The following is a 25,878-nucleotide window of genomic DNA, read 5'->3' as shown; positions in this document are numbered from 1 at the left end:
CATAACAAGAATGAACGCGTGGCTCCGACACGAGCTCGACGGGGAGTTTTGCAGAAGGCACCTCGGTGAGGAGGCGCGAGGAAGCGGCACCAATGGGCCGACCAGCGCGAGCTTAAACCGACCACAGAGCTGACAGCTGGGGCGCTCAGGTAGGACACTGTCGCTCTGAATGGCTGACACACAGCAGAAGCGCTTCTTTTTGCCTTCGTTTCAAGTAAATTAGTCAAGGTGTAATAGAGGCAAAACTTGCATCTTGCATGTACCTTTATGTGGTTTTGGCTGTTGGTGTTTTTTTAGATTTACTTTGGTGCCTTGTAACAAAGTTAAAGGGTGTGTGTATTATCGACACGTGATGAAGGAAGTTGTCCCATTCTTCAGCCTCAGTTACAAAGGCTTGCACTACTTCATTGCCAGTTTGGTGACAGTTTCAAAAACCGACGCCTGCGCATGTACGAACTTGTCTTTGAAATAATTATCCCAAACAGCTTGGTATAACAAAAACAGCTGTAATTTCCCACAATTTGTTATGTAATATTTTGGGAAAATTGAAAGTAATATTTTGGCAGTAAACTCATTTATTTGCTTACCAATAGAGTACAATTTGCAGAATCTCCAAGTCAGCAATAACCAGTACCCATGCAATTTGTATATATATATATATATATATATATATATATATATATATATATATATATATATATATATATATATATATATATATATAGGGCTGCTGTTGCATAATTTAAAGTTCAGTTGATTTTTGCATATTTATTCGGACAACTAACACTGTATTATGCTATTCAGGCCTAGGTGTACTTTCAGTTTTTGTTGACAATGGACCGCAACAATGAGACCAAGAAGACCCCCCCTCACCAAGCAGCTGATCACGCCTCTGAAACCCAGAGGCTGACCCCACCCAAAGGACCAGGTACACAGACACTGATAATGTCTTTGGCATGTCAAAATAACTTATTGTGTTATAAAAGAAGGGACTGAAATGGAGCTGATATCTCCCTGCATCAGTGATCTAATTAGGATTTGATGATAAAACACATATAGTGGCACATAGAACCACTCAAGAGAAGTTTGAATAGTTGTGTACCAACAAGTTGATCACTAAAGAGCTATCAGCTGAAGAGTTATATAGAAGACTTATATGAAGACCGCATATAGATTGGTTGGGTAAACATTGGATTATCTACCAAATTTCTTGTCAGGTCAGGTCTCTTTTTTTTCTAATCCCTCACAGTTTTATGGTATTGCTATTTAATATTTAGGGGTTTGTTATACATTTATAAGCTTTTGGTTGGAGAGAAATTAGTATAAATCAACTGATGTGCAAAGTAAACCTTTGGAGGGACTTGAAAGAATTGTTAGAACTCTTGTTAAAATAGCTTAAAAAGCATTACATGAAGGTCTGCTTCTGAAAAAGTGGCCTGTCTGAAAATGTTTTTATGTTGGAGGATTAATCCTAAATTCTCGCAGTGGAAGTACTTGTTAGTTGAGTGTACAACTGGCCTGCTGCTGATCACCTTAATCTATTCAGCCTCCACAAATGCATTTGCATAATTTAAAAGTGGCAAAATGGTCATGGGTGGTTGTGCAAAAGATAACAAGATCTCATATTCAGCACCTTACAAGAGTTTTAAATCCCCCTTTTCTTTTCCACGTTTTTCACACAACCACAATATTCTATTTTTTTTGTTGCTGTTGGGATTTTAAAGGTATATAGCCACATTATATGCTTAATAAACACCAAAACACCTCTGAAATGCCTGGCAGTAAAGTGGCAGCTCAGTGTGATCGAAAACCAACCGTTATTAATTAAATAAAGCGATCTAACAGCAACCTAGAGCCTTATATAAGAACATTTACTCACGTCAGTCAACTCTGCGGTCACCATTGAGCCTCGGCAGGTTTAGTGTCCGCTTCAGTGAACACCAATAGTCATACTGTATTCCCAGCGACATTCCAGTCTTTTCCTTCTTGGAATAATTGTTTTTTAACGTTATTTTTCACTAGATCTTGGACCATTTTACATTCTTCATTGGGAGATGCTAATAGCTGTTAGCTGCTTCCTTGTTTTAACCCCTGCTGTGCATGTGCAGTGCGTATTTCCGTTAAAATCGTAAATAAACACGAAAGGCTTTATTTACTAACAAATTGAGCAAAAACAAAGCATAAAACACCAAAATAACAACTAACACGCCAGCAGGACGTGATAATCTTTCATAAAAACGTTGTGTGCAACCAGAGTGAGGTACTGACGTACAAATTTAAAGTCAAATAACGTGGCTATGCACCTTCAAGATAAGTTTATTTGTCATTGCAAACCATTGTCACCATTACAACAAAATCGCATTAGTTCCCAGACTGACAAATAAAGTGAACAAAGAGAAAAAATAATTAAGTACGTAAACACAAGCCGTAGTTAAAATGCAAAACGTGCATGCGTAAATGATAAAGAGGGCTGGGTGATAAAGACTATTTTTTTGACTATTCCCTATTGGAAAATTGGGATTTTATTCTGCCAATGCAATCTTTGGGCTTCCATGAAGAGAATACCATGCAATGCTGAATATATTTTTAGGAAAATATATTGTTAAAAATCATTAAGAGGAAACTTTTTTACTATAAGATGAGCCACTTTAATTTATTAATTTATTTTCTTAAGTTAGTTTGAAGTTACACAAGTGAAGTGAAGCCTATTCTTGGCTCATTGTGTAATTCCACCTGCAGGAAATATTTTGCTATATTTTCATTGTTAACAATGGCAGAGCCACCATCTTGTTTTACAAGCATGTTTCTCAGCTTGTATTTAGTTGCACTTTGAATTCAGGTCAATTCCCAAATGAAATGTCTTTTTGTGAAACGAAAAGGAAGAAAAAGAAATCGATTAATCGGATTTGGTATAAAACAATTGGAGATTGTTAAGCCATATCGCCCAGCCCTAATAATAAATAAATGTGGCAGAGACATCAGTATTAGTAGTAAAATGCAAGTAATAAACAATGGATAGAAATTGATTGCACATTTTATCATATATATATATATATATATATATATATATATATATATATATATATATATATATATATATATATAATATATATAGTTTATATACATAGGTTTGGCAGCTGTTGGGAAAAAGCTGTTTTCCAACATTCCCCCACGCCAAGACTGACGTGGTGGAATGAGTCGGCGGTAAGGCAGGAGCCTAAAGAGGTGTTGGGCTGGAAATGTTTTGTCTGGGATGATTCTCCTGGCCCTGCTTTGACATTACGTCTCAAAGATGTGACTGATGGCTGGGAGGTCAGATCTGATAACCCTCAATACTGCGTTTATGACTTTCTGCTGGGAGGGAGGGCAGCATCTAGCTTAATGGTTTGCTTTACTAAATCATGGAAAAGGAGCAGAGTTACCCAGTTACTAGGAGTGTGCAAAATAATCGTCATGACGATGCATCGCAATTCTAATTTTCGTGATATACTGCATCGATTCTTGATGTCAAGTATCGATTATTAATTTAAAAAAAATAAAAATAAAATTGCATGAATAATGGGTGAATATCAGCCAAAAACATGTGGAATACAACTTCACTGGTTTTAAGGACCACTGAGGCCATGTAAACGACATTGATTATCCTTATTTTGGTATTTTAACTTTTATAAATCCTAAACACCTTTTGTCAGTGTGTCCACTCCAGTACCAGTAATATTTGTTTTCATGGCAATACCTCCAAAAGTCGTTTCAATAAATACAGCTATGTATGAATGCAGTTTCTTTCAGTTATGTATCAATTGAAGACACTATCCAGATCATACACAGCCAGTCAGCCGGCAACTGGTAATGGCTGTATTTATTTCTAACAATGTTCAGTGAAAATATAACAATGCATCGTGATACATCACAATAATTGAAGTATCATGATGCATCATGATAGAATCGGATCGTGGCATGTGAATCGTGATTCGAATCAAATCGTGACTTCTTTGGCAATACCCACCCCTAGTAGTTACCCACACGGCTTGGTCTTTTGAGGTGGACCATATTTCACTTCCCTCAACACCGGTTGAGGGATGTTTTATGGAGCCCAGCGGGCCAGAGCCTTATCACTTTGAACCGCTGGCTCAAACATAAAGTATCAACATATCAACTTTATCAACATAAAGTAGTAGGTTTCCAATTTCTATAATTAAAAATCTGAAGTGTGTATTTGTATTCATCCCCTCTAAATAAATTCCTTGTAGAACCCACCACCATTAATGCAATAACAGCTACAAGTCTTTAAGGGATATAGTATCTAATAACTTGTGTTGCGTTATGTGTCTCGAAGGAGGAGCGCTACGTGGTGTGCGTTGAGCTAATAACAGCTAGCACGTTAGCTACTTCGCCCGTGAGGCTTTTACTAACCCTTTTATGTCCCTCTCAAACATTGATGCATTTAAATTAAACAGACAATGCTGCTGCCTCAAGACTGAAAAAGCAGAACAGTTGGTGGTTTTATGTAAATTTGCCAATAACACATAAAAAGTGGCTAGATTTATTGATAGTGTTTTTTTTTTTTTTTTTTTTAAGAAAAAAAGTCGCCAGAAGGTTTGAAAAGTGCCACAATGTTCACAAGAAGGAGCTATGTCACAAAAAGCTTTTGAACCAATAGCAAAACGGATTGGAAATTCAATGCAAGACCATCGTTTAACCCTAGGAGGGTGCCATACTGATGATTTTGAGACACAAAAGCAGGATTTCAACAAATACAGACTAATTTTGTCGAAATAATGACCGGGATATGTAGACAGTACTATAAGACAACTATGTTAGTAGTTTATTGGCAAAAACAGTTGATTTGGGGGTGAGTTACCCTTTAAAGTTGGGGATCCTCTCTACTGCTTCTTCGTTGATGGTTGCGTGTGTAAGATGGATTTTTGTTTCCGGCTTGATTCCAGGGAGAATTAATGGTCCCATCATTAGCAGAAAAAGAAAATGACATAAGCTTGTTCGTAAGACGTACAGTGAGGAGAGATGTGCTGTTTTCCTAATGTGGATAATTTATCTTCCACTGACAACATAGATTCAAAAACTATATTGAAAATCGGGTGAGAAAGAGTTTTTTTTTCTTCTCTTCATTGGAGTAGATTGTGCCACTTCCACTGTATTATCAGAGACTGTAGTGAACCTTATCACCAATAGAATGCCACTGTCCAACTGAGCTAAAAATAGCACGAAAAGGAGGACATCCAGTCAAGTTCAAAGCCGCCTGCGTACAGTCACACGGAGATGACGTCCTTAATTTTGAAGTGACAGGAAAATGATACAAATTCTAAAATATTATTGTAAAAGTTTTCTTCCAGATTTTGTTTATCTCCATCTGTGTTCTCAACTCTGACCAGCTTCCCCGATAAAAGGAAAAAAAAAAAACATTCCTGCACCATAATGCTACCACCACCATGTTTCACTATTAGGTTGCTATGCTCAGGGTGATGAGCCGTGTTAGTTTTCCAGCACTCGCTGTGTTTCCGTTCACCAAGAAGTTTCATTTAGTTTCTTCTAAACAGAACACCTTCTTTCCAATTGTTTGCTTTGTCTCCTTAAGGACTCACGGCAAACTAGGGCTGCCCAGTATATTATGAATATGCCGTCATTGCATTATCAGCTTGTGCAGTACCAACATTGCGAAGGACTGTTTGGAGTGCAATAGAGTTACATGCATCAACTGCATTTTACAAGTAAATGTGATATTTAGCCAGTGGGATTGAGTCTCATGGCAGCAAATGCTCTCACCAGATATAAATGGCATTGCTCAAAATGCTAAAAGTCATAAAGTGATGGAAGCACAGATGGAATAGAAAGGAAAAAAACAATAAGCATAAATCAAAACAGGCATCCATAAATAGTAGTTGTCTTCTTTTTTTTTTTTTTTTACAGATTCTCTGATCTGTGCTGTGGATCTTTTTAAATCACCCAGTGTCACCACAGACGTTTGGCTGCTTCTCTGATTCGTGTTGTATTTGCCAGGCCTGTCATTTGAGGTGTACAACTATGCCCTCCATGTTTAGAAGACTGATTGGTTTCTGTGAGAAGTCCAAAGTTTGGGACAATATTTTATAACCTAACCCTACTTTAAACCTTTCAACAACTTTACTGCTGACCTTTATGGTGTTCTTTGGCTCTCTAGACGCTGTTCATGAATGTTCTGTAACAAACCTCTGTGGCCTTCAAGTACAGCCGTATTCCAAGATTAAATTAAGCACGTATTGATTCTATGTACTTAGTAGATAACTTCTGATTGCAGTTGATTAGGTCTATTAGAGCAAATGGGGGTAAATACAAATGCAAGCCACATATTCGAGGGTGTTATCTGTAAAGGTTTTCTTTCACTTCACAACTATGCACTGCTTTTTATTTGTCTAATTCTTAAAATGACTATCAAATAACTAGCGTGGTAGCTACTTCTGTGGTTGCAATCTGAAAAAAAAAATGTGGAAATGTTCTAGGGGTGTGAAAACTTTAGCAAAAAACTTGCTCAGTCAACCCCACCACACCTTATTACTTATCTAGCGAATCAACCAGGTAACGCAGTACACGCTGTTGTTTAAATTGCTGCATAAAAGGTCTGACTGTGCTAACGGGGTTCAGTGAACCAAAAACTAAAAACTAGCTTTTTTCACTATGGTGACTGCTTCCAAAAATTGCTGATTTGTGATGAAACCACCAGTTGTTTATGGCTTCATGGCGTTTTTCTCCCTTTGACCTTTGGTGGAGCCGTGCAAACATTCAATAAGACTTAGATGTTTAGTGCCCATCCCCACCGGGCCTAGGACAGGTCGCCAGTCCATCAACCACTCAGTCACCCCTAATGACAATTTTGGAGAGACCCCAAATGTTTCCCTCCTTACTCAATGTACTCAAATTAAACCTAGAATTTGCCAAAGGTTTTGAAAATGCTTGTGCAACAAATCCTGATTTAATTTCAAGGCTTTTTACACATCTTTACAAGGGGGTAAAAATAATAGTGGAGAGCTCTGTAAGTTCTCCACTGCGTTCTCTTTGTAGCCTCGTTATCTTTCTAGTCTCATGGCAATGATCCCTCTGGTGTATTAGGTACACACACAGCTGCTTACAAGACTGCGTTATCATTTCTCCTGTGAACCTCTGACCCCTATTTCCACAAAGTCAGCTTGGTTAAAGTGATTATAGCTTGTGGAGGTCTAAAGCAAAGAAAGCTTCTCTGTTTTAAAGAAAGAACTGATCAAAAAAACATCAATACGTGGTTTCATCAGGATTAATTCATCGTGGTCACAGCACCACAAGTCATCTCCATATGCTATACAGAAAAGGCAAATGGGTTCAATTCAAATCCAATTAAATGGAATCTCATTCATTGTAATTCAGTTCAAATAAAGTTCAATCAATGCATTCAGATTCCTATCTGGTTACAGGCCAGTTCAGTCAGGTTTAAATTCGATGCAATCAGACTTTGTGAGTTAAAAACTGCTAACCCCCATTCAAATGAGATCAAAATTGAGCTTAACGATGTCAGAACATTTCCTATTGTCTTGCTCTCTGACCTTTATCACTCTCTTTAAATGCTATATTTACAGAGGTATTCCTAGTTATTGAAAGTTTTATATGTTTTTTTTTTATTGGGATTTAATGTGATACGAACTGATTGTTTGTTGCATATTTGCACATTGGATACTTTAGGTAATTGTATGCTGAGATATTCTAGCCAAATATTTTCATTCAAACAAATATTTTAGTAATTATTGATTGGACTTGCATATCTATTGTAAAGTTTATTTGTACCTTTGTCTTATTTCCATTCTTATTTCACTTTGTTTTTAATGTCTATGTCTTGTCCATGTGGTAAGTTTTTCTTATTTCACAATTAATTGGACAAATCAGTTTACCTGCGTGGATCAATTAAGGAAAAAGAAAAGGTGGTTCTTAGACATTCTCTATCTCCATCATAGCTGTCACATTATTTATTTCTAACTAATTATTGAGATGTTTAACCATGTTTATAAAATCAGCTTAGATAAGACACATAATATTCATCCATTTTCTATACCTGCTTAACCGTGCAGGGTATCTCCAGCAGTCAAAAGGCAAGAGGCAGGGTACATCCTGGACAGGTTGCTAATCCATCACAGGGCAACACAGAAAAAAAGAGCCATGCACACATGCACACTAACACCAAAAGGGAAATTTAGGGGAACCAAATACCCTAACAGGTAATGTTCTTGGACTGTGGGAGGAAGCCGGAGTACTCAGAGAGATGCACAAGGAGAACATACAAACTCGATGCAGGAAGGCCCCAGGTCGAACCTAAGGTTCAAACCCAGGACCATCTTGCTGCAAAGCTATGCACAACTGTGCAGTCCAACATGTAATAGGTTTGAGAAATTCCAACTTAAAACATGTTTGTTGACATCAAATTACCAAATAACAAGCTGTGTCAGTATTATCCAACCTAGATTTGCAATTGATTTGACCTCACTAAACAGTGTGTTAAGTAGAGAGCCTTTGTGTCAATGCGAGCAGCAGTTCTCCCAAGATCAGCAAATTAGGAATGCTGTAATTTCTGACCTCAGAATGCTGGGACAAGGAAATTAACAGTATTTTAACATTCTATTATTATTATATTTAGCTAATCCAGCTGTCTGATCTCTTTATCCCTGCTTCTTCCTTCAGGCTGCAGCTGGCTGGTGGTGCTCGCGGCTGTAACCGCCTCCCTGAGCGGCTTGATGCTGGGTTATGAAATGGGCCTGACCTCTGGGGTCCTGCTGCAGCTGCGGAGCATCCTCTCCCTCTCCTGCAGAGAGCAAGAACTTCTGGTGAGCTCCCAGCTGCTCGGGGCTCTCCTCGTCTGCCTGGCGGGGGGCCCCATTCTGGACCGCTACGGCCGCCGCTGCTCTCTGCTCCTGAGCGCCGCCCTGGTGGTCGGAGGGACCGTCGTCCTCGTCGCTGTGACTTCCCTCGTGGCGCTCACGCTGGGCCGCGTGATAGTCGGAATGGGGACGTCGCTGTCGGGGACCGCAGCGTGTCTGTACATTGCAGAGATCTCGCCCAGGGAGAGGAGGGGCCTGCTGGTCACCCTGTACGAGCTGATGCTGGTAATAGGGGTGATGCTGGGTTTCAGCTGCAGCTACGCCTTCGCTACCACGCCCCACGGATGGGTATACACATTTGGACTTGTGATTCCTCCTGCGCTGCTCCAGATGGGTGCGCTTCTCTTCCTCCCGCCTAGCCCCCGCTTCCTTGTTGCTCAGGGCAAAGTGGAACAGGCGAGGGTGGTGTTGGCCAGAATGAGATGTGGCAATAAGGAGAACGTGGCAGGGGAGCTCATGGACATCCAGGTGGGGCTGAAGGAAGAATCCGAGCACAGTTTCTGGGAGCTCTTCAGCGCCAAGGCAAACCTGCGTTTACGGTTGCTTACGGGCATTTCCTTAGTTTTCCTCCAGCAGGCCACCGGGCAGCCCAACATCCTCTCCTACGCCTCGCCTCTCCTCCGCAGCATGGGCTTCGACAGCGACGCCGCCGCTACCTTGGCCTCCACGGGCTTTGGAGTGGTCAAGGTTGTCGGGACCATCCCTGCTGTGCTGTTGGTCGACCGCGTGGGGACCAAGAGCTTCTTGTGTGTGGGTGCCGTCGCAATGGGAGTCTCCCTGGCTGCACTCGGCACTCTGACTCTGCAAAGCCGCACTCACCTCACAAGCCTGTGTAAAAGCCAGACTTTACTAAACCACACAAATTCACTGTGGGATTTAAACCAGACCGCAATAGAGCCGGACATCGGTGAGATTTTTTCCACTCAGCTCCCCAGCCACTGGAGCGCTGAGGAGGCGCTAAGGACTGATACTGAGAGTGACAGCTTTCTAGGCTTAGATGAGGGAAGGACTCATGTAGAGCTGTCTTCCTCTCTAAAGTGGGCGTCACTGATAAGCCTGCTGGTATATGTGGCAGCCTTCTCGATTAGCCTTGGGCCCAGTAAGTATCCTTTTCTGTTCCTCCGCTACAAAAGTACTAAAACAAATTCACTGAAATATTTAAAATTAAGTACTCATGCTTATGCAGTACAATCATCTATAAACAAAGTCTTTGGCTTTCAAAAGTAACCACGGCCCTTTGAATTCTTATTACAATTTCACGTGTTACAATCACTAACTTCAACATACTTTGTTGGGATTTTATCAACATAAAGTAGTAGGTTTCCAATTTCTATAATTAAAAATCGGAAGTGTGTATTTGTATTCATCCCCTCAAAATAAATTCCTTGTAGAACCACCGCCATTTATGGAATAACAGCTACAAGTCTTTAAGGGATATAGTATCTAATAACTTGTTTTACAGTATGTATGTGTTTAGGGTGATGCAGTGTTAGTTTTAAACCACACATAGAGTTTTACATCCCCACAGCATAATGCTGCCTGCACTGTGTTTCACTGAGAGGTATATTCAGGTTGATGTACAGTGTCAGTCTTCCACCACCGATGGCGTTTTCCCTTCGGGCCAAAAGTTAAAAAAATTTGCACCTTCTTCTTGCTTGTTTTCTTTACCCCCTTTATGACGTGTAGCAAACTACAAATGGGACTTCATGTTGCTTGTCTTGAAACAATAGCTTTCTTTTTGCTACTTTTCTAAAACAGTCCGATTTAATGGGGTGTATGACTTTAAAGGTAGAGTCGTTGATTTTTCCGTAAGATTCCCCAAGTTCCTTTTTGATTAACTGCACATATGCAAGATTTTCTTACCTGTTCTTCCTATCGCCAAGGGGATCTCCTGAAAAAAAATCTCCCAAATCCACTCTGGTCTTATTTCTTTCTACTGGGGCCGTCCTCTTCTTTTCATAGACTTGTACGTGGTTTGCTTCTTGTGACTCTCAGCCATGTTCAAAGTATACAGTAAGAGCAGCTGAGCTACAATGAACGGCTAACACCGAAGCTAACCGCTAAGCTAACCGGATACATAAACACTAGAAGTGTGTAGTCAGCAAGCGGAAACTATGAAGGAATGAGCTCCCATAACGGCGTTACGTGAACGCATCTGAAAGACTGGCATATAGGGCAACCAATAGGAATTTGAGGGACAGAGGGGGGCAAGAGCAGGGCCAAAACCCAGGACAAAAAATTGGTCAGAGTTTTTACAGGCCCGCAGCTTTCACAGAGATCTCGTTTTTAACTCCTTTTTCTGAATACATAATGTATTGCCTACTGTCAGGATGGTAGGAGCATTTCAGCCAGTATAACAAAAAGTGTTTGAACAGGATTACCAACTATAGCTTTAATTGCCCAGCAAACAGATTCTTCCACCTGAGCTGTGGATCCCTGCGGCTCCTCCAAACTTGTCATGGCCCTCTTGGCTTGTCTCTCTGATTATTACAATGTTTGTGAGTTTAACTGGACAGCCATGTCCCTGTCTTCGTGATGGTGTTTATTTCCCAGTGTTCCCCAAAATCTCCGAGGCCTTCACCGAGCAGATACCGAGTAAATTACACCAATGCGGATTTCATTTAGCTTCTAGGGGTCTTCAATATGTACTGGAATTTATTTAGGGACATCAGGGCAAAAGCGGCTGACTACGGCATGCACTCTTTAGTGTTATTTAGAAAAAAAAATGAAATCTGTGTATTTTCTTCTATTTCACAATTATGCACCACTTTTTGTTGGTACATTACAAAAAAAATAAAATAAAAGTCTGTGGTTTTAACGTGACAAAATACAGAAAGGTCCAAGGGGGTTGAATACCTTTGCACACACTACTTTTATCACTAGCTAATAAATACTAAACAAGTGCAATTTTCCATCCTTCTTTTCCTTCCAATAAATATATATTTATGTAAGAGACAGCAGTAAAGGAACACACTGTTACAACCGAGAACAAAGTTTGAGTTACAGTTGTATAGTAATTAGGATTAGGTAAACTAGCTGATAGATAGGAACCCAGCTCCCCAGATAATGCATCACGAACCCTGACTCCGAAGTTTCTACTAATTGCCCTTTTCAATGTCTGCGTTTTCTGCTCTTCTCAGTGGTGTATGTGGTGCTCAGTGAGATCTTTCCCATGGGAGTCAGAGGCAGGGCTGTGTCGGTCGTGTCGGCGGTAAACTGGGCCACTAACCTGCTCATTTCCATGACTTTCCTCACCGTCACAGGTTTGTATGTTAGCGACTGGGAAGCCTTTTAATGTTTGTATAAGTTGCATAAGTTTCATGTAACCATAAAGCAACGGAAGGAGATCTCCAATGGTTATACAAACGGCTTCTGAGCACAGTAATCATTAGTAAACAAATGATTTACTCGCAACACTTCTTTAACCTTTGCCTTAGGTAAGGGAGAAAATTGATTATTTTGTGCGAGATCTGCAAAATCCCTGACAGTTATGTGAAAGAATCAGGACACCCCATTAAATATTCTTTGAAAGAAATATTCACATATTAATGTCTAACCTTCTGTTTAGTTTATTCCTGGAAAAGAGTGTGGTTTAATTTCAGATGAATACCAAACATTTATCTTGTTTTGTTCATTAAACAGTAAATGAAGATTAGAATATTTTTAACTAAGGAAAAAACAACCCTACCCCCTGGTAGCTGATGTTAGTTGAAATGCCTTCACTGTAGACATCCGCCAGTCTCTGTCTTCAGTCTGAAGAGTTTCCCCCACTCCTCCCTTTCAGCTCTGGGATTTTGGAATTTTTTTGTCTTGCATGCATTTTAACAAAATTTCAATGATATCAAGATGTTGGCTTTGACTCAGTTCAGGATTTTCTATTTCTTGATTCTCTGCCAGTTCTTGGTCGATTTACTGGTATGTTTAGGGTCTCTGTCATGTTGCAGAGTTCAGCTCTGACTGAGCGTTCAATATTTTACAATTTGGTTTCTAATCTTCCTATAGTACCGTAATATACGGTAGAATTCATGATTTGGATATAATGCTGAGCTGACTAGGTCCCTCTGTAGCAAACATTGATAAAACCGTGACACTTCCTCGTCTGGGCTCCAGTTTGCATATGGGTACTTTTCTGAAATGCTGTACTGGGTTTATTCCACACGTCCTGTTTTCTGATCCCAGGATAGCATTTTAGACCCATCTTGTCTAAAGAGCATTGTTCCTAAAGTCCTGGTTTTTATCTACTGTACATTTTTTTCCCCACAAACTTCAGTTTTACCATCATGATGTACAAAGGTTTCCTTGTTGCAGACCTCCTATGAATGTCTCCTTATTGTATAGCCGTGCACTTTTCTATGAACTGCAGTAAGAGCCTGCTGTAGGTCCTGCGATGACATTTTAGGGTCTCCGGAGAGTTCTTTCGGCATCTTCAGTTCAGAACAGGGTGTGTTGGGAGTTGTTTTGAATGTTGCTTTCCATTCAGCGGATTGGCCGAGTTCAAACTCTTTTGAGACTTCCATAAATCCCTTAGCAAACGCATAAGCTGCTACAGCCTTCTTTGTGAGGGTCTCAGAAGGCACTTTCAATCTTACCAGGGGGCTACCAACAGGACAAACCTCCTTCTACATCATGATTATTGATGTTCCTATCATTTATACAAATGTGCACGTGATTCTAGCCATTTCAGGTGGGAAAAAAAATCAAAGGGGTGTCCTAATTTACTCTTCTCTATAAATTGTAATTTGATTACATTTTACAGAAAAGTGTAAACATTTTTATTCTTTCATTATATGAATATTAATATCTGCTTATCCAAATATGTAAAGAAACAAACACAGGCTTTAATGTGTCCACATTTTTTCCAACTGTATATGTACCTGATTGACATTGATTAATAACACTTGTAATTTTATAGACTATACCAAATAAATTATCAATATTTTTTTAGATGATATCCTTAGTGAAAGTGAATGTCTTGTCTTTCTCTCTAGAAAAGATCGGCGTTCCCAATGTGATGTTTCTATACTCCGCCATGAGTTTTGTTCTGCTGGTGTTCGTCATCCTCTGCGTTCCTAACACCAAAGGCCAGACACTGGAGGAGATATCAAAAGAGTTGGCCAAGAAGTAAATAACTGCTCATGTCCGTTAAATGGTGTTTGTGAGCTAAAAGTAAAACTTGTGTTTTCTGTTTCTTTCTCTGGATCACCAGGAAGAGCTTTGAGGTAAAGCTGTTCAGACAGGCACCGCCCCAGGAGTGCCTGATCAGCAGAAGCCCATCCACAGAATGTCCTGCAAGCATCTAACGCCTTTTTGCAACATGCAAAGGTGCACCTGCTGTAACCCAAGACATGATCAAAAAAACAAAGACGACGCACTGAAAATATACAGCAGATCTCAGTTACATCTGTTGGTCCCTGCAGTGTTAGCTGGTCCACATTATAAGGCTCAGTCATTTGGTTTCTGTAATGTCGAGATCAAAGATGGGAGGATCCAGCTGAAAAGTGGAGAGATAAGGAAATGTTCTCAGATCAGGCTAGCTCAGGGTTCACATATTTAATACTTAAAAATACTTTGACTTCAAATGTATTTCCTTTTTTTATTCTTTTTACCAAAACTAGAGGGAAAAATTAAAGTATTTTACTTCTATTTAGGCAAATTTCCTAAGCAAAGATTTTCAAACCAGTCTTATTGAAGTACTGCCAACTATTATGGTTAAAATCTGTGCCGTCTGTACTATTCCGTCTGAGGTTGATAGAACTATTTTTTTTTTCTTTTGATCAAAAATAGCCAAAAATATGTTTAGTTGTTGGGTAATACCAGGTTGATAATATGACATCAGCAACCGTTAAGAGTCTGGGAGGTGATTAACTGTTTAGTGGATGATGTTATAACGGTTTCACAATTTTTAATGGTACTTTTAATACAAACACTATTTTTTTTAATGTTCATTGATAAGAATGTTAGAGTAATTGCTGAAAACCTTTGTTGCTCTCCACAATTAATCAGAACACAACGGCAGCACACACTACTAATAAACTGAAACCAAACAGTAAAGAGACAAAACATCAGCTGCTGTTTAATGGCCTTTTTATTTTTATACAGAATACAAAAAGTTTAAGTGTCACAAGTATTTACTCGCCACCGGTTCAGAAAGTACTCAGTCACACATAAAAAGCAGGTTTTATTCCAACATCTTTAGGAGATACTTAGGTTATTTATGTACAATATAAGTTGCCTCGGTGGTGCAAAGCTTAAACAGAGTGCTCGGCTGTTACGCAACCATGAAAGCACTGCTTCCTGGTCTAGAGGGGCCCCGTGTTAAAACTCTCTACAGGGTTCTGTCTATTTTTCTTAAAGAGTTACGCACCATTTCAAATCAACTGCTGCTGAGAGCCTTTTGGCAACTTCTTTATTTCGGGACAATAAAAAGATAGCTCTGAACGTTAACGAACCAAGTGAAATCGAATCGGTTTCCGAACACTCAAGTGTTGTGAGAACCTGCGATAAAATTCACATTTAAAAAACAAACAAACATGTGGGTGATAGTTTACACTAGTACACTATCCGTCATGTGAGAATAAATATCTACAAGTTTAGCAAGAGAGTAAAACTATTTAGGAAAGGACACAAAGTAACAACATCTGTTCATTTTGATTGAACAACGGGCGGATAACCAAACGTTAAAAAGGAAAACCAAATCAGGAGTGAGGCCTTTTGGGATCTCATCAAGATTTGTGTACATTCCTAACGGAGGTCTGTATCTGTTAAAAAAAAAGGTACAGTATGGGTGGATATCTTATCTCTGTCTACAAGTGGACGGAAGTTCTTATTAAGAAAACACGTAAGGAGGACTTTTGCTATGATCAACACTGTCGAGCCTTTTTTCTGTGCCCATGCAAAAAGAACCCAAAGCAAGTTTCTCCTTCCAACAACAACAACAACGGGGGGTAAATACGATTTTGAGATCCAACACCAGTCTGTCAGGAGGTTCCGATACATGTCGCTGTCGCCACGTCCGTCCCAGGACGAGGTGCTTCCTGAACACCCTCACGTTCTCGCATGGACTCCCTCACTCCTGCGGTTTTGCTTTATTTACGAGGCTTTTGACACTCGTATAGTAGTGGGTAGATGTGCTCCACTGCTGTCGCCACGTTCTGCACGTTTGGTCCTAAACGTGGGGGGAGAGGGAAACGGCATCAGAGCGTATCCGGAGTGGGATAAGATACGAATGGACGGCAGTTAAAAAGGTCATTTATTTCAGTAATTTCTTCAACAAAGGGAAACACGTTCATTACACCAAGAGTTTATGTTTGTGGATTAAAGCTTATTAAGAAAACTACAGGGGACATAAAGGATTTTTGATATAGAAAAATCAGCCAATTGAAAACGATGTACTGTACTGTATTGTATATGCAGTCAATAGTCAGGGGTCCCTTTGCATGAATGACTGCATCAATGCAGCGTGGCATGGAAATGATCAGTCTGTGGTTCAGCTGGAGTGTAATGGAAAACCCTGGTTGCCTTAATATTGGCCTTCAGGTCATCTGCATTGATGGGTCTGGTGGGTTTCATCTTTCTCATCACAGATTTACTGTGCGATTTATGTCAGAGGAGTTTTTTTTATGGTCAATCATGCAGTGACGGCATGTTTTTTAGGGTTAATTATCAGTACATTGGGCAGTGTGAGCAGGTGCCAAGTCCTGGAAATGACAAAACACTGGACCAACAGCAGCAGATGACACGGCGCCCTAAATCATCACTGACTGTGGAAATCACACACTGGACCTGAAGCCAGGTGGGTTAGAGAAGGGGCGTGGCCTAGGGGATAAATTCATTATAGACAAGTTAAAATCTTACAATTGAATGCTCAATTGATTGTTCAGTACAATATAAAACATTTGTCTTTTAATAAGCACACTTTTTACATTTGCTTTAATTTCATAGTAAATAGGACAACTTTTACTCAAATGCAGACTTTGGTGCCTTAAAATCTGATTGGAATTCCTTTATTAAAATAGGCTGAATACAGTTTAATAGCTTTTCTTAGAACAATCATATTTTGTTGGACAGGGTTAGTATTTTTGGTTATATTATTTATTTTTATGCATTTGATGGCCCTCGAGTACTTTTCTATTTAACAATTTTGGCCCAATAACCAAAAAGTTTGACACTGCTGGGTTAGAGTGTGTCTCTCCAGTCTTCATCCAGACTCTGAATCATCCTTCATTTTCCAAATGAAATGCAAAATTGACTTTAATCTGAAAAGAACACAACTGAGGAACAGTCCAGTGATATTTCCTAAGAGCATGGAGCATTTCTCTGGTTTATTAGAAGCTTAACCACAAAGTGCGACAGCTATAGCCTGTGCCTTCAGGTGGCTCCTGAAGAACTGAACCCAGAAAGTCAACACCTTCTGAATCACCCTCACACTCCAAGCATTGCTTTTAATCCCACCACCTTTTCCTTCCACCCAATTCGCAGTCATTTTTGCTCACATAAAGCACTCTGAACTGCCAGCTTCTTAGTGAAGACTTTTTTCTTTTTTTTTTTTTTTGCTTTGTCCTCCTTGTATAAAGTCTTGTTTGTCAAGTCAGCAGTCTTCTCCGTGCTTATGCAGGCCCCAACATGACCATAACCTAACATTTCAGAATCAGAAATCCTTTTCTGTTAATCTTATGTAACCTAAGAAACGGCATTTTGGAGTTTTTGTTAACTTCAACCTAGAATCACTTTACTATGTAATCCCTCAAATAAATACATTTTTTAATAATATTCTATGTTGTGACGACACCCGAAACTACTGACAAATTGACAACCCATAAAAACATGATTCAAGAATCAAAACTTTACCAGCGTGGAGTGCACAGGACGCAGTAAATTATATATCAGCACAGTACTGCAGTGCAGTAAAAATGTATCGAGAAAGTTCTGGTAACAGGCTGGAAAAGTGTATTACAGCAGCATGACCCCAATCCCTTAATCTTGTGTGCCCTCTAGCTGCAAATAAAGGAGAGCAAGAGCGGTGCTGTGTGTGTGTGTGTGTGTGTGTGTGTGTGGTCATGTGAGGGTAGCATACCTGTCACCGTGAGGCTGCCAGTAGAAAACACTTGGACTGTAGCCTTCAGATGTTTGATTCGATACGTAGCCGCGGGATGGAGCTCAGGTTCATAACTGACAAACATTGAAAGAATGACAAATTTTTAATCATACAGAAATGTAACTAGAAGCAACTAAACAGATTCGACTTTCTCGGTCGTGCAAAAAGCTGCCACTAGAGGGCTTAATTTACCAGCAAATAATGTTAAATAGCCATGACATTATTACAGGCTGGCAAATTACTTTACAGTAAACACAAATTAAATGAAATTATGGACAGGAACTGAATCAAAATTAATGTCAAGGATTTAAATTGTTTAAAAGCAGGATAACTATATTAATTTCAATCATGTGACTAAAAGTAAATGTGGGAAACTTTGGGTTAAAATGTGAGTCCAGCACTAACTAGTACAGCCTATATTCAGAAATGCTGGGATCATAACTGTGGCTGTGGTGCACGTCAGTGTATATTACCTGGCAATGGGCCGGTTGTTATTTGTAAAGTTTACAAGATGCACTGCAAACGGCATGGAGCACACCGCCAGCACGTTCACGACTTTGAAAGCCGAGAACCTCACCTGCAAAGACAAGGCGTGCGAGGAAGTTCAACGGACCAGAATTTGGGTTGGACAGAAAACCAATCCCGTTCGTATGACGCTGAAGTCAAACTAAATAAAACAACGTGGCAACAGACAAGAACTGCTTCCCTGAGTCGCTGCTTCTTTGTCTGACACGAATGAGAAGTAGAAAGACTAATCCGTTATCATGTTATTCCTCCGTCAGATTATAAATCAGTTTAATTCTCTTAAATCCCTTTTAATGGACCCTCAAACAGCCTAAAAGACTGACAATAAGGCGAGTAATTGGAAATATAAACTATAATATTACAGAATATTATATTTAAAAGTGGAAAACAGTTGGAAAAGCAAGGCTATCATCATCTCACGTTGTTAATCAACACGATTTAATCTACAAATGTTTCCCCTTTTATTTACATGAAAGACAGCAACACGATCACAAAACCTGCAAAGCTACATAACTATATCTAATCATACATTCTTCATGAGTTTTCTCTGTTGGTGATGGTTACTCTGCAGTTTGCATTTACTGTGTTTGATAAATACAACAATATAAAAGTCTGATTAATAAACAGTCACCGGGCAGCTCCAGTGTGCGATGCTTCTCACCTTAAAGCCGAGTTTCTGCAGACAGCGGGCTAACCTGCGAGCGCCCAACTTTGCCTCGTCCTCACTGAACAAGAGAGCAGAGATGATGAGTGATGGATGCATAAAATATAAACCAATATCCATGTACAGCACTCCGAAATGACTAGTTTTACTAGCTTTCCAGTGTATCAACATTGTCAGCATTTTAAGGATGAGTGAATCGTAAATTTTTTACAGGGTGTAAAGCTGAATTATTCTGGAAAATAATGTAGGTATGGATCAGCATGAAATTCTCACTGCATTAAAACCTTGAGTAAAAATTGCAGTATTTACAGGTACATCTCAAAACTATTTAGATTGTGTAAAAGTACGATATTTTTTGGCCAGTCATTTAAGGTTATTTTATATTCCAGGCTTTTGTTTCTTGTAACTTCCATAATTATGGCTTACAGATAATGAAAAACCCAAAATTCAGTGTCTCAGAAAATTTTAATATCGCATTAGAACAATCAAAAAAAGGATATTCGAAGCACAAAATGTCAGGCCATCTGACTTGTTGGGTCTGGTGTCTCATCTTCCTCTGGACGACAGCCCAGAGATTTTCTATGGTGTTTAGTGACGTCTCTGCCGTCATAAGTTAAGTGAGGCCCAAAAACTCAACACCCATTAGCAGCAACTAATTCTTTTTGATGCATGCAAACTGACTTTGATCAATTTTTAAATAAACGGATAAGTTAGCATAAACCAACAGACTGGAAAGGCCATTTTATAAAAGCTAAATGCATTTTGATTTTTATACACACAATTACAAATAAAGGCTCACTCATAATGTTCATTTATTGAACAGAAAAGATTCACACCATTCCTTCAGTGATCCAGCAAGGACAACCAAGACTAGATGGTGGCACACTATCTGGCACAATATAAACATAAGGTGTGCAATTCCAGGATTTTTATTGGACGGTCCAAGCTTGGGGCTGTAATATCTCTGCCCCACGGTAGTCTACTGAGAGCGTGTTGGGCATGCGCACTGCGATTTCAGATGTTTGTTATTTAAATAAATGTTGGTGGGCCCAGCATCAAGACGTCTCAAGAGGATTTAGCCTACTGAGCTTGTCAGTTTTCTGGCAGACTTAGATATATAGACACAAATGTTTCTAACAGAATTTTATTGGTAAGGGAATCTGTCTTTTTTTACAATATTGCTCTATAAAGAACGATCCTGTGCCTCTGATTATTATGAACATAGAGCTCCACAGCGACACCTGGTGGGCTGTGTTGAAGCAAAAACAAAAAAAGTAGCAGGACACTGAACCTCGAGGACTGGAGTTGAAGCTCTCCGCTCTAGATGTTGACACTGGTAACAGGCCCATGAATTGTCACAGAACTGCTTCAATTCCACTTCACATATAAGTGCTACTATTTCAGTGGAGTTTTTCCTCTCCCTCAGGTAATGGTTGAGGTTCTTGTATTCACACCTGACTCAATTGGCCCGCTTTAAACGGACCAGCATTCATTTCCCTCCTTTGTGCAGTTGTGAATACACACAAGTGAACCCTGGTCCGGACCAAACAACTGGACCGAGTCTCAGTCCGCTTCCAAAACACACTCTGGTGCGGTTCGTTTCAGGCCTAATAGAAACCGGCCTTGATCCGACCCTACAAACGGGAAACGTACGCCTGCTTTGGACTTGATGAGCCACAGTTGCAGGACATCACAAACCCCGCGTCCAATGAGCCGCTCTTCACATTCAAAATGATAACGCAGCTGTAATAACGGCACCGATGTGCACAGCAGCAAAGCCGCACGCAGGCCTTCCATGTTTGTTTCTGTAAATTTCCGGGTCTGGGTTGCTTCCATTGGACAGAAATGACTGGGTTACACCCCGCCCCAGTCTTTCTGTCCAATGGAAGCAACGACTGTCGCACCATTAGGGCCGGGTATTGTGAAGAACCTCACAACTCCATCTGATTTTGATTCTTTCGGTCGAGATTTGATATTTTATTTTTTATGCTTCAATATTGATTTATTTTGTAATAATTAGAAGTACACAATTTTGTAAGAGCACCTGTTGTTACATTTCAGATATTCACTTATGTTTTGTCCATATGAACAGCCATAGTACACCAGTGCATGTATTAATATAAAACAAAGGTAAAGTTTCCTTCCTTGCCACAACATAACTTATAAACTTAACTTGAAAACAAACCTACATTTATCACTCTATGAGTGACCTCTGCATAAACGGACTGTTTTCTGCTACACTACAATCTTATCACTCTCCAGCATTTTATCCTATTCATCTTTAGCAGAAGTCAGAATTGTTCAATGTGTTGCTGCATTTTCCTGCAGGTTTTTTATTTTTTATCTCTAGACTCCCCGGTGGTCCCAGTCCGCAACTGTATTAACACGGCAGTAAAATTATTACTCTATTTACATTAGCGCTGTCCCATCATACAAAGAGAATCACTCCAAACAGTCGCTCATGAACCCTGGATTCAGATTTTTTGTATTGATATTGAATTGGGAAAGAATTGGAATACATTTATGAATAGATTTTTTTTTACCCTTCCCTATTGGCCATGTTACAAATCATAGTTCACCTGCAACAAGTACAACATGAAAACAAACCACACCAAGCGGGAAAAGAAAATTAAATGCACTTCCATTTTGGTCTGGACCAAACAAGCGGACCAAAGGAGGTTCCTGGTGTAGATACACAAAATTAAAGCTCTGTGCAATTCAGTTAAGTTTAATTAATGTCGCACCAAATGTGATCTCAGGGCACTTTACAAGGCTTTTATTTTTGTATCATACAGATATACACAATGTATTAAATTCATACCAATACAATCCAGTATATGAAGATTAGATCTATAGGCACAAAGTCCTATCTCCTCCTAAATATAATACAAAACAGCCTGTACATAGAAATATAGTACCTTTTTTGCTTGTCCTCAAGGATATATAATAAATCAGCCTCTAATCTGAGACATTATTCCATAATCACCCATATCCACTGAAATATTTGCAATAGATCAAGGACTTTGAGATTCTTTTAGCTACAAAGTGGCACCACAAATGCTTCTGTAGTTGGTGGAAGGTTGATACAGACCAATACCTATGGTTTGTCATAATGTTATTCTACAAGTGTAGGTATGTTCTGTCCAGTTTGCTCACCTTGTTGCTCCAGTGCAGATTATTTTCCCCGAGGACCAAATTGAAGCGGTTATGGTGGGTTTCCGGAGTTTCATCAGCACTTTCTGTGAACAAAGAGCCGACAAACTTTCAATGAGCCAGCATGGCACAGTCCCCAGGTCTTCCTAATCTGTAGATACAATTCCTCAAGGTTCTAAGTTTGCCTCACCCCTACTTCAGGCTTGTAGATGACATTGGTTCCCTCTAAAGCAATTTTGCGCAGGTTGAGGTGACACCTGGTCCTGAAGGTCGCCACCACATTTGTAACAATGATGTCGAGTGCTTCATCGTTGTTGGAATCCATGGGGAAGGTGTGCAGAAGAACCACCGGGGCTTTCTTCTCACTCTGTCCTCACCATAACTTCAAGGAGTGATGAGAAGAGCCTGAGGAAAAATAAAAAGAAATAATTAGAAAAAAAAAAGAAAAGAAAAAAAAGAATTCTTCAATTGAGTCTTTTTATGTCCAACAACATTTCCTTTAATTAGTCGTCTTCGTGAGAGTAGTAATGAAACTTTGCCAACCTCAATTGTCCAAAATATATGTTAGACTGTGTTAGAGCTTTTATTTTGCAACAGTGTAGAAAAAGAGTATAGGGCATGAGATGGTCAGGTCCAGTTCTCAACAGCCAGCCAGAATCCAGAATCTTCCCCACTATCGGGTTTCAAAAACATTAAAATCTGTTACAACGCAACTAAGCTGGATTTTGATTACTTTTCCCAATTAAAAGGTGCACAGCCACGTTATTTGACTTTTTATTTATTTATTTATAGATCAGTAGTTCACTCTGGTTGCATACAAAGTTTTTATTATGTCCTGCTGGCGTATTAGTTGTAATTTTGGCAGTTTTTGCTCAATTTGTTAGTATAAATAAAGCCTTTCGTGTTTATTTTTAATAACAACAGAAGTATGTCAATGCACATGTGCAGCAGGGGATAAAACAAGGAAGCGGAAAACTGCTATTAGCATCTCCAGGCGAAACAATGAAGAAGGGACCAAAATCCAGAGGGGGGGGACGCAAAAAAAATGATTACGGAAGTTCTACAATGCAACCTGTAGATGGCGGCACGTCTGTTTATCTCTGCTCATAGTGCCCATTGCTGGATTTTATTTAGCCTTAAAAAAAGGACCATCAAAACTATCAGGATGAACGCTTGGTGTATATAACTTTATTTTCTCCTGATCAAACGGTTTTTGGTCTTGTTTTTAAGCATATAACGTGGCTATATACCTTTAAGTCTTTACCCATCATTGTACTCTGATAAAAAAATAATAATAAAAAAAAAATCTCTGAATTCCTAAACTTGTAAAGCAGTCCTCTCCTGGGATTCAATTGGGCTTTAAGCAACTGATTAACTCTAACAAAACTGTAGCTGTCATTCATCAATAATACACCCATCAACCTATACACAATCCGTCCCTGCATCCATGAATCATCACGGCCACACCAATCACCCATCCACTCATTTCTCTCACATCCAGCACTACAAATTTATCTATTCCTTGCATGTACATGTATTACGAAATTTGTCAACAATACGCTTTTCCACGCACCCAACATCACATAGTTGTTCTTCACAAATCCATCTATTAAAAATACTATTATTCATGCATCCATCAGTGCATTCAGCCATCCCAGCATCCACTTGCCCATTACACAGCCATCCATCGATTATGCTTTTATCTATTCCATTTATCCAAACACACACACACACACACACACACACACACACACACACACACACACACACACACACACACACACACACAATCCCTTCATTTAGCCATCCGTGTTTTGTTTTTGCAGCCACTGACTGAGTCATGTGCATCTTCAGCTTTAAGAAGCAGTTCCTGTTGTGCAGTTTAAGCTTTTATTAAACCCCAATAACTGAAGGCCTACAAGTATTTAAAGTTAATCGCAACAACCCTTTGCACCCAGAAGTCGATCATCACCCCCAGAATCAGCAGGAAACGTGGGAATGTGCGTCTGGGAAACCCTGGTAACTTAAAACGGGGACGGTTTGAACCCCGCTGACCACAACATTTGGACATTTAAATGGACCAAACGCGTTTATACTTCCCCGATCACACAGACATCGCAAATAGATCAAGCTAACCAAGCTATTTGACGTGTTAGCATTATACTGTCTAGCTTCTAAGCGATGCCAGCAAAGCGATGAGCTAAACAGTTGAGCCATCAACGAAAACGGGGAGCTAGGTCTGAACAAAACACCCCGCATAAACCATTGACGTGTAAAAAACCGACGACCATAGCTGGACTCCTGGGAACTAAAACGTAGAGTTAGCGACGTCTGACTACCAAAGCGCAACCGGCTAGTGTTTTTTTCCTTGGGACAGCTACAACAAAGAGGAGTGCACAGGCTGCAATGAATGAAAAGTTGTTAGCAACGACACGTAGCTACGAGGCTAAGTGCTCCACGAAGACTAGCTTAGTTACTCCAAGGTGAGTCTGCGTGTGAAGAACCAGCCACAGATACATAAACCAGGTCATTAGTTTAGCTACCTCCGTTGTAACCCACGCAGCAGTTCGCAGCCTCTACTAAAGTCAACCAATGGTTAAAAACAGAAGAAAAAAAAGTGGATAAAACAGGAAAACATGCCGGTTTCCGGTTTCCCTTTTCACAATAATGCAACGCTAGGATACGCGTCAACGTGACGTCACTATCGGAAACGCGTTTACCAGAGAAATAAAAAAGGAATCAAAACCTTTTCAAAAGTGTCTGACCGACAAGGCTTTTTTTTTTTTCAAACTGAGGATAAAATCATGTTTTACAAACCTAATTGACTGCTAACACAATTATTTATTTCCCCAAAAAAATATAACGTTTCAAAAATTTACGGGAAGAAATAACTTACCACTCAGGGGTCTGTAATCTAGCATTTGTAAAATTCTTAGGCCTGTTTCAGTTCAGTTCAGTTAAAAAATACCTTATTTATCCAAAATAAATATTATTAATCCCAAACAAATATACGCAATAAAATGAAGATGATCTTTTAAAAATTTTCATTACTGTATACTCGATGTATCTCAAGTTTTCCTCCGTGCGATAGTTAAAATGACTTTATCGCGACCATCGAGTGTAAATTTTCATGCCAAGATTGAGCCGCTGTATTTAATTTACTGTAAGTTTAGTTTTTCCCACATGCTGTGAACGCATCACTCACTCCTCCTCCAAACCAGAAAGCGCTCTGGCGCGCGCACACAACGAACCCGTGCGCTTATTAACGTTGACTAGACAACAAGAACTATGGCGACAGCGGGAGTTTCAGGCCGTGGTTTGGATTCCACAAGAAGGATGTCGAACAAAATGCGGTCATTTGCAAAAAATGCCGTAACACCATTGCATCAAAAGGTAGCAGTAGCACAAATTTGTTCCACCTAAAACGTCATCCAGTGCAAAATGAAGACTCTTGTAAAACAGTTGAAACTGGCGTCTTCTTTTGCTAAATCCCATATGACAGAAAAAAAAACGTTTGTTTAAAATTTCCCAGCACCTAAAGAGCAACGGAA

The 25,878-nt window shown here is 39.7% G+C and overlaps 2 protein-coding genes across 2 annotated transcripts; one reads left to right on the top strand and one right to left on the bottom strand.

The window, feature by feature from the left end:
• The first annotated feature begins 13 nt into the window (after positions 1 to 13).
• slc2a12 (solute carrier family 2 member 12) lies at positions 14 to 15,643 on the top strand. The gene is made up of 6 exons (XM_012868825.3): positions 14 to 149; positions 805 to 928; positions 8,695 to 9,990; positions 12,032 to 12,154; positions 13,880 to 14,012; positions 14,098 to 15,643. The coding sequence occupies exons 2-6, from the start codon at positions 835 to 837 to the stop codon at positions 14,189 to 14,191; spliced, it is 1,740 nt and encodes a 579-aa protein (XP_012724279.2). The 5' UTR covers positions 14 to 149; positions 805 to 834; the 3' UTR covers positions 14,192 to 15,643.
• On the bottom strand, positions 14,959 to 25,007 carry tbpl1 (TBP-like 1). The gene is made up of 7 exons (XM_012868827.3): positions 24,871 to 25,007; positions 22,518 to 22,732; positions 22,331 to 22,413; positions 19,172 to 19,235; positions 18,459 to 18,562; positions 17,965 to 18,059; positions 14,959 to 16,056 (listed from the first exon to the last, which is right to left on the bottom strand). Exons 2-7 carry the CDS (start codon positions 22,650 to 22,652, stop codon positions 15,977 to 15,979), a joined length of 561 nt encoding a protein of 186 aa, XP_012724281.1. The 5' UTR covers positions 22,653 to 22,732; positions 24,871 to 25,007; the 3' UTR covers positions 14,959 to 15,976.
• Between the last annotated feature and the right edge of the window lie 871 nt (positions 25,008 to 25,878).

This window comes from Fundulus heteroclitus, chromosome 15 (genome assembly GCF_011125445.2).
Source record: "Fundulus heteroclitus isolate FHET01 chromosome 15, MU-UCD_Fhet_4.1, whole genome shotgun sequence".
NCBI classification, from domain to species: Eukaryota; Metazoa; Chordata; class Actinopteri; order Cyprinodontiformes; family Fundulidae; genus Fundulus; species Fundulus heteroclitus.
Note: the sequence above shows the minus strand (reverse complement) of the source record. Positions and strands in the feature narration are given on the sequence as shown.